We start from the raw sequence: 13,291 nt of genomic DNA, 5'->3' as shown, positions 1-13,291 counted from the left end.
ATGGGTCTTTCCAGAGGACTTGCAAAATTCTTTTTGGTATCAGGTTGCCAGAATCTATCTGCAGCAGATTTTCCTTTAGAATCCAAAGTTAAAAAATTTAAAATAGAGAGTGTGTGATAAAGGATATTTCTGGGGGATCCCTTGGTAGGGTACCATTCCCCCTTTTTAATTTTTTCAAATTGACACTTAATGGTTCGATGCACCCTTTCTACCATACCTTGGCCCTGTGGATTATATGGAATACCCGTTTTATGTAGTATTCCCAATTTTTCACAAAATTGGTGGAAACTGGAACTTATATAAACTGGGCCATTGTCAGTCTTTATCTGTTTAGGCACACCCAATACAGCAATTGTAGCAAGCATATGAGTGAATACATGCTTGCTTGTTTCTCCAGATTGTAATGTCGCAAAATGAAACCACTGTATGTATCTACACATACATGTATATATTTTTGATTGGCAAATTCATTATAATGAGTAACATCCATTTGCCAGATATTGTTTGGTATCAGTCCCTTTGGATTTACGCCCAAATAAGGAACTGTTAAAAGTGTAACACATGATTGACATTGTTTGACAATTTGTCTAGCTTGTTCTCTGGTAATTTTAAACATAATTTTTAAAGTTTTAGAATTAAGGTGATGTGACTCATGAGCCTTTATGGCCTGATCCAAGTTAGATAATCCCTTCTTCACTTTTTCCTAATCCTTTCCCTGGGGGAAAAATCCAGAGTTTATCATTTGAGCCGTGATTACTTCATTATGGCTGCACATAATCAGTCCCAACTGGGATAACAGATCTCTGCCCCAGAGATTAATAGGAAGGCCCGGGATGACATAGGGTTGTATATTCCCTGTATTACCTCCTTTATCTTTCCACATCAGCACCTTAGAGCTTTGTTGTGGATTTTGACTTTGGCCAATACCCTTAGATTGGTTAAGGTTGGGGTCAGAGGCCAGGTGGCAGGCCAGTCACTCTGTTTTAGGATAGTCACATCAGCTCCTGTGTCAACCAAGCCTTAAAATGCTTTTCCATCCAGCCAAAGTGTCATCATAGGTTTTTGTTTAACTATAGGCTGTACCCAGTATGCATCAGAGGAACCAAAGCCTTGATCCCCTCTCTTAGGATTGTTATATTTGTGGTTAGTAGGGTACAATGGAAGTAGCAAAAGTTGAGCTATCCTCCTTCCTGTAGTAATGGTGACTATATTCTGACTTGCCTGTGCCATTACCGTAATCTCACCTTGATAATCATTATCTATTACTCCAGGAAAAATTTGTAGTCCCTGCATAGTAGTATTGCTTCTTCCCACTATCAGACCAAACACATTTGGATAGAGTGGTCCAAACACGCCAGTGGGTAAGGCCTGAGGTCCCATTTCTGGGGTTAAAACTATGTGGGTGGCAGAACTGAGATCTAGTCCTGTGCTTCCTGGTGTTGCTCGACTAAGTTCAGACAGGGATTGTTGTTTGTTGGTATGAAACTGACTGCTCCATAAGCCTGTTTTGGCTTGTGTTGGTTCAGGGCCTGGAGTTGGCCCCTGTTCCCGTTTCCCTGATTATGGGAAAGGATGTTTCCTTGTGCATCTCTTTTGGACCTACATTCACTAGCCCAATGCCTTCCACATTTGCAAAGTGGGCAGGGCCCAGGCTGTTTTCTGGGCTGTCTCTGGGTTAACTCATTTTCTGCCTTGCAATCTCTTGCAAAGTGTCTAGGCTTGCCACATTTAAAACAGGCCTTTTGGTTTCTACTAGCCAAAAAGTCTCTTACTGATTGTCCTTGCATGGCAGCCACCATAGCTAAGCCCTGTTGGTAGGAGGTACCTATGTCAGAACAGAGTCTGATATACCCCGTAAGGTCTGTCTTTTTCCTGTAGGGTCTAATGGCAGCTTGGCAGGCAGGATTGGCATTTTCATATGCAAGTTGTTTCACATAATCTACTCCTGCCTCTGCATTACCAAAAATCCTCCCTGCTGTTGTCATTAATTGATGAACAAAATCAGAAAATTGTTCATCAGGTCCTTGTCTGACTGCTGTTAAGGATACACTAGGGTCTCCTTTTGCCGGGAGTTTATGCCAAGCCTTCATGGCTGCATTTTGAATTTGAGCGAATAAGCCTGGGTCATATTGCATCTGGTTATTGTTGCAGCCCGTACTGCCCGTTCCGGTCCGAGGGTCAGGGTCTAGTGAGAGAGAGAGTGGGGATAAAGGGGAAGAGACGCGAAGAATGGAGACAAGACAGAGATTCTGATCAAGTTTCGTTTATTGAAGGGAATTCTGAGCTATTTATAGGCTTTTGCCACGTGCCTTGTAGGCGCGTGGATACCACGTGCCTTGCAGGTGTTGATATGACGTAAGCCTTACAGGCGTCTATAGCGTGGACAGCACGTGCACCGCAATGCCTTGCAGGCGTGGATAGCACATGCGCCTTATAAGCATGTATGGTGTAGATAGCATGTGGACAGCACGTGAACTGCATGCCTTGCAGGCGTGACTACCACATGCACCTTGCAGCTGGGGCCAGTAAACAGCAACACAAAATATGTGGGATATCAGAGTGTGCTTTAGCTGTTGTAGGCTATTGAAAACCAAATCTTTCATCAGGGTATATGGTTCCAAATGTCTGCAAAGTTGATCTAGCCGCTTTCTGCTAAAGTCGGCTCCCAACAGTTATCACTAGAAGCAAATTGCCCTTCTCCTACTAAGGCATCAAAGGACCAACCATTGCCTGCCTGAATGTTTCTCCTAGCTGTTTCTTTACAATTCTCATGATACTCTGATTTCCAAATAAGATAGTCACCACCACTAAGAACTGCTCTCACTAACGTATTCCAATCACTAGGAATCAGCCACTCCTCTGCGGCAGACTCTAAAATTGCAAAAGTAAAGGGAGCAGTGGCACCGTATTGTGATACTGCATTTTTAAATTCCTTAATAATTTGAAAATTAAACTCTGTGTGATAGCTCCAAGCAACCTTGATCATCTCTGGTCTCGGATACAGGGAAAGCCTCAGCGTCTCCCTTCTCTGGATGATCTTTGGCTAATCTTAAACTAGGTGATAGGGACTGTCTTTGGGCTCCTGGTTGAGCAATGCAAGGAGCCGGGGGATTTTTGAAGTTTACCTCTTGAGACAGTTTTCCCTGTCTTTAATTTTTGTAGCTGATTAATTAAGTCCTGATACTCTTTTTCTAACTCTATTTGTTGTTTAAGAACAGATATTTTTTTCCTGTAACTTCCTTATGGGATCTATAACCACCATCTCCATTGCCGGAGCACTTGGAGGCATAGGGAGGGGGTCTTCCAGAAGAGGGCCATTCAGGGTCGTAATGTTCTGGTGCCTCTTCCTCTAGGTCAGCACAATCTGACTCTGACAAATTGTCATCAACCTTTGGTTGTATTTTAGATTCTAATTTCGGATAAATACATCTCTTTTTATTTTGAACATGAAAGACAGCATTCAAACACTGAAACAAAAGCAGACAGTTAACACACGTGGGCAGCAAACAGCAAAAAAAAACCAGAGAGTTGAGTTCAGGCTGACTTATTTCTTGCCCCATTTTCATTAATGTGACTTACCTTTCTCGATGTGGCAGATTCCCGTGGTGATCACCTTTGTTTCACTTCCGATTTTTCGGCAGATCCTTCTTCCAGTGATGTCCCTCACTGTGTCTCTCGTTCTTGCTGCCCCACGCTTGGGGGCCAAAAATGTTGTGGACTGCTCTGTCAATGTTGGAACCTGCACTGCCAAAAGCCTTGGGGGCTAAACTGTTAGAGCCTGCACTGCCCCAAGCTGCTTCAGTCCGAGGGTCGGGGTTCAGCAAGAGAGAAAGTGAGGACGGACTTGAAGAATGGAGACCAGATAGAGTGTGATTCAATCCCGTTTATTCTTCAGTCTCTCTTCTCTCCAAGTCCCAAGTCTTGAGTTCCTAGTCCCTAGTTCCTAGTCCCTAGTACCTCCAAGTTCCAAGTTACTTCTTCCAAGTGCTAAGTGCCAATGTCTAATTCCAAGTTCTTCCTCCACATGCCAAGTGCTTAATACCTAATGCCTAATAATCATCTGTTGTTTTCTTCTGTCTGCCTCTGGCTTTTTATATGTCCCACTTCTAAGCCACGCCTCTAAGTCACACCTTTAAATCATGCCCTTAGGTTTTGTCTCTAAATCTGATCTCTAAGTCACACCCTTAAAGTTACACACCTTTAAGTCTCACACACCCAAGGGAAAATCCTGGGTATCTAAAACAAGATGTTATCAGAGTGTGCTCAGCTGTTGCAGGCTATTGTAATCAAGTCTCTTATCAGGGTATATGGCTCAAGATGGCTGCAATGATGATAGCTGCCTTCTGTCGGCTCCCCACATGCCCCTGCTTCGGTTACTGGTCTTGACCTCAACATGCTGATCAAAATATACCTCTTGCTGATTGCATCGAGTTCGGTATCTTGTGAGTTATTTCGTAGCTGTAAATTCCCGGGGTTTGAGTGGGGGAAGTTCCTCCCTTTCGTGAGGACTTTACAACCAGATATTTACATGGGATGCATACACTTTGATCCAGAACTTGAGGTACAGTGGCTAAGAAAAGCTTAGGACCAGACAAGATGGTACACACATTTAATCCTAGGAGACAGAGGCAAGCAGATCTTTGAGTTCAGGCCCAGCCTAAGACAGAGCAAGTTCCAAGTAAAGAAAAGCTTAGGTCCAGGCATGGTGGTACAAATCTTTAATCTGGGCCACACTTTCTGCTTGAGGCCTATGTAAGGACAATGTAAAAAGGATGCATTTGTTTGTTCTTTGCCTGCTTGCCCTTGCTTTGTCTTGCTTGTTGGAACCTATTTCTTCAGGATTCCAGTTTATACAGAAGACCAACTGGAAGGCTGCTGCAGCCTGGTGCGACTGAGCAACTACTTAGATTTTTTGACCTCCCCATCACAGCTGGACATTGTTGGGTTAGTTGGACTGCAGACTATCATTTATCCCAATAATTTCTCTTATATAGAGACATTCCATAAGTTCTGTGACTCTAGAGAACCCTAATAGTTTCTACCTGCACAGTGGTCACAGAACATAGTTATGTCAGTCCTCAGACATGCAGAGACACTTGCTTAGAGACACACAGCATGTTTATCTTTTGAAAATGTTTCACATACTCTTGGAAAGAATGTGTACTGTGCAATTTCTGAAGCAATATTCTGTCTTTCTCAGTTTGGGATACCTAGGGCTAAAAAAGGGCGTCGACCCTTTTAAGAGTCCCTACCCAGGGCCTACTTCGACCCTGTTCTTTCATCCCCAAGCAAAGGCTTGGGCTGCGAGGTCAAGGCCTAGGTGGCAAAAAGCATGTGTAGGTGGGGGAACCTCACTATGGAAAGGTTAGGCAGCATGGGGCATGAAGGGACACACAGGAGGCTGAGGAAAAAAAAAAAAAAAAAGACAAAAAAAGGGCGGGGGGAACTGTTAAATCTAACTGCAGAGATTGGCAGTTTTTCGTCCATTCTCGGGCACACCCAGACTAGCTCTGGAAAAAGTTTAGAGAATGCGCGTGCGCAGACCAAAGTCCTTTATCACGTAATGTCGGCCGGGGGCGGGGCCAGCGAATCCTGGTCTGGACACCTGGCCTAAACTGCTGGGGGGAGGGGAGGGGAGGGGAGGGGAGGGGAGGGAGAGGGAAACGCGCGGCTGTGTGCAGTCGCGTTGAGGTGACTCATCGTTCCCTCCCCCTTTTCGCCCAGCTTTCTCCAGGCCGTCCCTCGCATCACGTGCTTTTCTGGCCGCTCCCCCAGAGCCTTTTCCAATCGCCCGAATAAACTGATGTAAAATGTCGTGAGGGACGTCGCCGCTTTGCGGCTGCCTCCCTCAGAACCAGACCCCGGGAGTGCCCACCGCAGTCAGTGGTTACTCCGGCAGAGTCGTCCGGACGGAGGGCGAAAGCAGTCAGTACGTCACTGGATTTTCCGCCGCACTCGCGAGGGCTCCGGGCGATGTGAACTCGAGGCGGCTGCTGTGCTCCCAGGCCCGAGGGCTGAGGTGGGCGGGCAGGTGCCTGGGAAGCCGCGGCCCGGCGGGATGGAGGAGAGCATGGAGGAGGAAATGCTCACCTACGAGGCAATGATGGACGACCAGAATCACAACAACTGGGAGGCCGCCGCAGACAGCTTCCGGCAGCCTCCGCCGGCCCCGCCGCTGCCCCCGCCGCGGCCCTCGTCGTCCATCCCAGATCCTGGCCGAGAACTCCCGGGGGGACAGCTGCTGGCTGTGCACGCGGGCTCCATGGACAGGAAGGGTCCTAAGGAAGGGCTCCCGATGGGGCCTCCGCCCTTGCCGGAGCCAAACGGGGTGATTATGATGTTGAAGAGCTGCGACGCAGCCGCCGCGGTGGCCAAGGCGGCTCCTGCCCCCACCCCCAGCTCCACCATCAACATCAACACCTCCACCTCCAAGTTCCGTGAGTCTGACCCCCCACGAACCCCCTCCGTCTCTCCAGACTTCTCCACCTCTGCTCGCGGAATCCCCCCCGCCGTGAGAGCAGCTCCACTTCCTTTGTTCCAGGCTTAGTTCTCTTTCCCCTTTTTAACTCTTCCACACTCATTCGGTGTCTGCGGCCAGTATACGGCCGACCAGCCTGGGTTGCTTGTTATACCTGCGCAGCCTTAGATTATGCTTCAGAAAAGATCTTTATTACAGCCGATCTCTCAAGATTAGAAAGCTCTTTTTTATTGCGTCCCCTTTAAAGTTTCACCTTATAAAGCGAGGGAGAAAAATAAGGCGGTCTTGAGTTTCATTAGCGAGAGGCCTTTCGTCTTTTTTTGCAGCCAGAGAGCAAAGAAATGTGTTTGTTGTTTGTTTGTTTTTCATGACAGGGTTTCTCTGTGTAGCCCTGGCTGTCCTGGAACTCACTCTGTAGACCAGGCTGGCCCCGAACTCAGAAATCTGCCTGCCTCTGCCTCCCAAGTTCTGGGATTAAAGGCATGCACCACCACTGCCCGTCGAAATGAGTTCTTGTATTCTTAACCGCTGTACTTAAAGCAAATCAGGCATCTGAACGTTGGTCTCTATCAACTCTTTGTTCTTTGTGACTTTTTTTGCATCCTGTCACTGAATTCTGAGTTACTTCTATGTAGTGGGAACTGCTACAAGTTTTTTGAAGTTGATGTGTAAAACCACGTTCCAGAGAAGCAGTTCAAGTGACCATAATAAGCAGGGCCATGCCACATGTCGAACTTCTTAGCAATCTGCCTTAAAATTCAGTTTCAGACAGAAGACAAAAACTGACCCCAAAATGTTCATAATCAGGTAGTGTGCCTCCATAGCTAGGTAAAGAATAAGATGGTGCTTTTTTAGCCCTGAGTGGTGGTGGGAGTGTAAAAGGAACGTGACCATTACTGGTAGCCAGGTCCTTGTTAACTGCAAATTTAAAACATCTCGTAATGTTACTGGAGATGTTATTTCTAGTTAAGTTTTATTAAGCTATAACAGTAATTGCCCACCTAGCTTCATATCTTTTTGTCCTGATGTAGATGTGTAGTTGCAACCTTAGAAAAAAATTATTTATGGTACCAGCACACGACATTACTTATTAGCCTTCAAGATACTGCTTTAGGCAAAGGCACTTTGGTGTGGGTGTAGATAGGAACATTTGTGTATGATTATTCCCTGTTATCCATACACACAACAATCATATAATTCAGTTTGTATGTTGAAGGTTAAGTTGTGAAACTAGACTTTATATTGCAGTGTGATTTACCTTAGATGCTGAAGGCAGTTTGGCTTAATGCTTAAGTAGAATTTCTTTGGGAAATGAACATTAAGAGAAGTCGTCAACCAAGCTGAGAGCAAAAGGATTTGCCAAACCAAAAGATTATTTCTTGAAAAGATTAATAAGGAGAATTAGGAATGCAGCCTGGTTGAGAGAGTGCTTGCTAGCAGGCAGGAAGCCCTGAGTTTGATCCCAGCAACTTATAAAACCTGACCTGGTGGCTCACAGCTGCAATCCCAGCACTCTGGAGGTAGAGACAGGATGATGAAGAATTTCATCTTCCTTAGCTGCATATCCATCGCATGCACGTTACAGGCCAGCCTGTGATATGTGAGACCCTGTCACAAAACAACAAAAAGGCTACGGAGCTATGCAGATCTGTTAAAGATTGGTCAAGGGGAAAAGTTGAAAATAAATGAAAAATCAAAATAGAATATTAGATTTTAAAAAGTTACTATATAGTAATAAATTTGAAAAGGTAAATGAAATATGTAGTAAGGAACTATTAACTCAGGACACAGTTATCAGGAGTTATCTGAGCTTAGACTACTAGTAGTAGTGACTTTCCCTGTCAAATCTCTTGGTCCAGATACTCGTGTACACAAGCTCCATCATACTTCCAAAACCTTTTCTTTTTTATAAATTCTGGAATATAGAGCACAGAAGCAAGACAAAACTAAAACCCCAAGTCTATTTTATGGGTTTAGTGAAAATCTTGATTTAAAACTAGGTCAGGGGCAGTGGTGGCGCATGCCTTTAATCCCAGAACTTGGGAGGCAGAGGCAGGTGGAGGATTTCTGAGTTCGAGGCCAGCCTGGTCTACAGAGTGAGTTCCAGGACAGCCAGGGCTACACAGAGAAACCCTGTCTAAAAAACAAAACAAAACAAAAAAAACAAAAACAAAAAACCAAACCAAAAAACCCAACCAAACAACAACAACAAAAAACTAGGTAAGATTATAGTTGTGTTACACATATTAGCATAGAAATGAAAATCCTGTATACTATTAGCTCATCAGATCTAATTATGTCAAAAGAATCCTGATTCACTGTCCCAGTTGATACTGTGATACTTGATACTATAAGTCTTAGTAATTCAGAGGGTGCAGGATAACTATTTAAAACTTATTACCAGACACCTGTAGCTAATAGGAATAACGATGGAGAAGTTTTCAATATATTCACTATCAGTGGATGCTCCTTAACATATTAAGAAAAGTCCTTGTTGCTTGCAGGGTGGCTCACATTTTTTAATCCCCCCACAGGAGGTTCTTTGAGTTCCCGGTCAGACTCTGTCTCAAAACAGACAAACAAAAAACCAAAAAAATGGAAACAAACTCTTTAGAATTTCGTAATAATATCATTTATCAAGAACCACTGAAACCAAAAGAAAAACTCAAGTGTAGATGGATTATTAGGTTGAAGACCAGCCTAGAAAAGATAAAATGAACATAGACATCTATATAATAGTTTACAAAATTATAGTGTCTATAAGTGAAATAACCTCAAAATACACAAGACTTAAGTACAGTGAATAAGGATTCAAGTGCTGGGATTAAAGGCATGCGTCACCACTGCCTGGCTTTTTTGCCCATTTTTGATGAAATATGACTTCACTTTGGCTTATCACCATCCTTTTTGCTTCTTAATGGTCACCCAAACAGTTGCAGTGTGGAAATTTAAGTAAAGCATGGCCTTTGTTAGACTCCCTCACACAAAGTGTAAACATCTGTAGTCCTTCATCTCCCTTTTTTTCATTCTATTTGTGTGCTGCTGCTGCATATAGCAGTCAAACACTTAGGTGTCCCATGACCCAGGTGACTATTTAATGGTAGCCATTTAATATTTTTTAAAGTGAAAACTACACAACTTAGCCATCTCAGAGTGGACAGTTGTGAGGCATTCAGTACATCGTGTGGTACAGTCACTGCTTCGTCTAGTTCCATGCTGTTTTTATCACTTCCAAATAAATGTTTAAACCCATAACACAATCAGTCCCCACTTCTTCCAGCTCCTGGCATTTCCTAATCTGCCTTTTGTCTTTATGCTTATCTTTTCTAGAATCATAAGATGAAATTTACTTTTTAGAGAATCAAAACCGAGTGTTTTTTGAATAAGAATGGCCTCTATAGGTTCTGATATTTGAGTGATTAATAATCAGGAAGTGGCACTATTTGAGGATTAGGAATAGAAGGTGTGGCCTTGTTGGACAAAGTGTGTCATTGGCCAAAGCCTGTACCAGGCTCAGTCTCTGTCTCTGTCTGTGATCAGGGTGTAGATAGAGCTCAACTAATTCTCTAGCATCATGCCTGTCACCTAAGCCTCTGAGACTGTAAGCAAGCCTTCAGTTAAATGGTTTCCTTTATTAGAGTTGCTGTGGTTCTGGCGTCACTTCACATCAATAGAACAACTAAGACAGCTGGGAAACAAATGTTTTATATTTTCCTTTGTGTTGCTATTCTTTCCTTTAGTTTTTGGTTTCTATAACAATTTTAGCTAATTTTTTTTGTTGTTTTTTTTTTTTCCACGAGACATGGTTTCTGTTTGTAGCCCAGGCCATCCTGGAACTCATTCAGTAGATCAGACTGTCCTCATCACCTACCTCTGCCTCCTGAGTCTCTCCCTCACATCGCCTCTCCCCCCTTTCTCTTCACCTCTGAGAAGGGTGAGGTCCATCCCTTGGAACCAACCCATCCTGGTACCTCAAGTCACCGAGGACTAGGTACATCCTCTTCCTCTGAGGCCAGACAAGACAGCCCAGTTAGGGGAGCACAGTCCATGGGCAGGCAACAGAGTCAGGGTAAGCCCCTGCTCCAGTTGTTGGGGGACCCAAATGAAGACCAAGCTGTACATCTACATATGTGGGAACAGGGTTGGTGGCAGTTAGGTCTAGCCCTTGAATGTTCTTTGGTGATTGATGAGTCTCTGGGAGCTCCCAAGGGTCCAAGTTAGATGCTGTTGGTCTTTTTGTGGAGTCCCTGTCCTTTCTGGGTTCCTCAGTCTTTCCCCCAACTGTTCCACAAGACTTTTTGAGCTGAGTCTGGGAGTCTGCATTTGTTTCTGTCATCAGGTTGGAGTCTCTCAGAGGTCAGTTATGCTAGGCTCCTGTTTGTGAATCTAGGCTGACAGATATAAACATAGCTTGAGGCTCCAAGGAAGGCAGGCTATCAGTGTGTTTCTCTAGATCTTTTGAGCACAACTCAGCACATCTTGCCTCCCCCACCCCAGATTGGCAGGGATGGCTGTGGTTCTGTTGTCCCTGACTTAGTCAGCTTTTGCTTGTCTGTAGAAGTCTTTATTTTCTAAGAATATGTTTTACTCAATTCTGTATGTATGAAATCTGTAGAATTCTATATGTATACTCGCTTTTCCCATTAGCATTTCAAAAAATGTCTTTATTGTCTCTTGACCTTTACTGTTAATTTAAAATCAATTTTTATTACTTCTTTGAGAATTTCATAAATGCACACAATGTATTTTATTTATTCTTACAGGATCTTTTGGCTCTAGCTGTCTTTGTAACTGAGGATGACTTTGAATTTCTCACTTTGCTGCTTCTACCCCTGGAAAGTCTGGGATTGTGTCTAGTTTATGCCTGACAATTATCTAACCCAGGGCATTTTGAAGCACTCTACCAACTGAGCCACATCTTTGGCCCTGCTTTATCTTTTTAAGTATCAGCAATTTAACTGTGATGTTCCCTGAGGGCCAGTTTTTCTATGTTTATCCTCCTTGATTTTCCTGAGTTTAGAATTTGTCAGATTATCTCCCCTACCCCCAGCCCCATCTCCACTTTGCAGAGTACTTCTGGTTTGTGAGTAGTGAAGCACTGTTCACTTCAGTTTTTTTTTTTTTGTTTGCTCTTTGAACAAAATTAGTTCTCTAAAACCTGTCCGTGTGCCTATGCATGTGCTTCTGTGCATGTGTGTATATGTGTGCATGTTTTCTAGAGGATGATGGTTTTATGGAGTTACTGCTCCTGTCTTTATGTGGGTTCTATATAGACTGAATTTAGGGTTTCAGGCTTTATTTGCTGAGCTCTCTGGTCAGCCCACTTATTTTGTTGCTGTGTGTGCATACTCACTGATCTGTTCATTTTTAGTGTCTAATCTATTGATACAGATTTAGTGGGGATTGACTGTAGTGCAGGCTGACATCCAGTCTAGGTGTTGTTAATTGAGCAAATCCTCAGTAGTATGGTGAGCAGAGAGTCTTTAGTAAGCCTACTTCTACAAACTTGTCTGCAGTTAACACCCTTGGTGTTTGGCACCCTCAGGATCCATTTCCACATGTATTTAGTCTCAGGTGTTTTTATGGAATGTTACTAACTTCTTTTTCATTGGAATGAACTAACTTCCTCCCTCCCTCCTCTTCTTCCTCCTCCTCTTCCCCTTCCTCCTCCTCTTCTCTTCTCTCTCTCTTTCTTTCTTTCCTTCTTTTCTTTTTTCTTTTCTTTCTTTGAGACAGGGTTTCTCTGTGTATCTCTGGCTGTCCTGGAACTCACTCTGTAGACTAGGCTGGCCTTGAATACTTGGAACTTTCTTTTCTGTGAAATCTTATTCTAGCTAGAGGTCTTGAGACAGCTTGGGCTCTCAGATTGATCAGCTTTTGCCATGCTGGCTTCATTCTGGGGCTCAGGGTTCTGCTATATCACAGGTATTGTACTTTTTTTCCTTAATAGGTATGTTTAGGTGTTGGATTAAATTCATATGGTAATTCCATAATCTTAAGAACTTCCATTTATTTATTTATTTATTTATTTATTTATTTATTTATTTATGGTATGTCAGCCTGGTACCTCTTAATAGTTGAGGTCCTTTGGGTTTTGCAGAGGTCTTACATGCATTGATCCAAATTAGCTACACATATACGGGAGTATGTGTAGAGGCAGAGGATAACCTTGCCATCCTTGATCGGAGACTTAGTAACCCACAGCACTAATAATTCTTGCCCCTAGGTGAGCAGGCAATTTGTAATATTTCAAATTTAAACTAATGAAATTGCTGTTTTTCTAATTTTTAGTTAACTTTTGAATTGATTGAAAGTATTAACTGATTTTTTTTACTAAATCTTATGTTTATCTTTTGGTTATCAGGGTCTATCCTCCAGTTTGCAAAGTGGTTGGTGGATTCAGCATGTGGTGTTATTTGTCATCTCATTACCTTCTAGCTTAGTAGCTGTGTTTGGCAAGCATCACCATGAAATATGATCCGTCAGTTGAATGAACTTCAAAATCTTACTGAGGCTCTTCATCTCCTTTTTGCTTTTTATTTTTAAAAACTATTATCACATGAATAGTCATTGATAAAGAGAAACCTACCTACTTTTTATATAGATAGCTTAGTTTCAAATCTCTGAAGAAAATGGAGTTTACTTGTTTGGTAAACTAACTGAACTATAAGCTGTGCATATTGCACTGTTGGTTGTTAGACACTCTGTGACATTTGCTGACCTTGTCCCTTTGCAGTGTTTCTCAGTGCCATAAACAGGTCTTGTGTCTCTGTCTATTTTAGCTGACATTTGGCTGTTAGCCTCTGTAGATCT

The 13,291-nt window shown here is 43.2% G+C and overlaps 1 protein-coding gene across 3 annotated transcripts in view; it reads left to right on the top strand.

The window, feature by feature from the left end:
• Window positions 1–5,598: 5,598 nt before the first annotated feature.
• Window positions 5,599–13,291, top strand: part of Cacul1 (CDK2 associated cullin domain 1) — a 52,363-nt gene continuing 44,670 nt past the window's right edge. Inside the window, exon 1 of one of the 3 annotated variants that reach the window (XM_034505760.2) lies at window positions 5,599–6,437. In XM_034505760.2, coding sequence (XP_034361651.1) covers window positions 6,059–6,437 — 379 coding nt within the window. In that variant the 5' untranslated portion in view covers window positions 5,599–6,058. The remainder of the gene's footprint in view (window positions 6,438–13,291) is intronic. The other 2 variants (XM_034505751.2, XM_076926130.1) reach the window with 2 other exon arrangements.

Source organism: Arvicanthis niloticus, chromosome 1 (genome assembly GCF_011762505.2).
Source record: "Arvicanthis niloticus isolate mArvNil1 chromosome 1, mArvNil1.pat.X, whole genome shotgun sequence".
In the NCBI taxonomy this organism is placed as follows: Eukaryota; Metazoa; Chordata; class Mammalia; order Rodentia; family Muridae; genus Arvicanthis; species Arvicanthis niloticus.
This window is presented reverse-complemented; position numbering and strand designations above follow the sequence as displayed.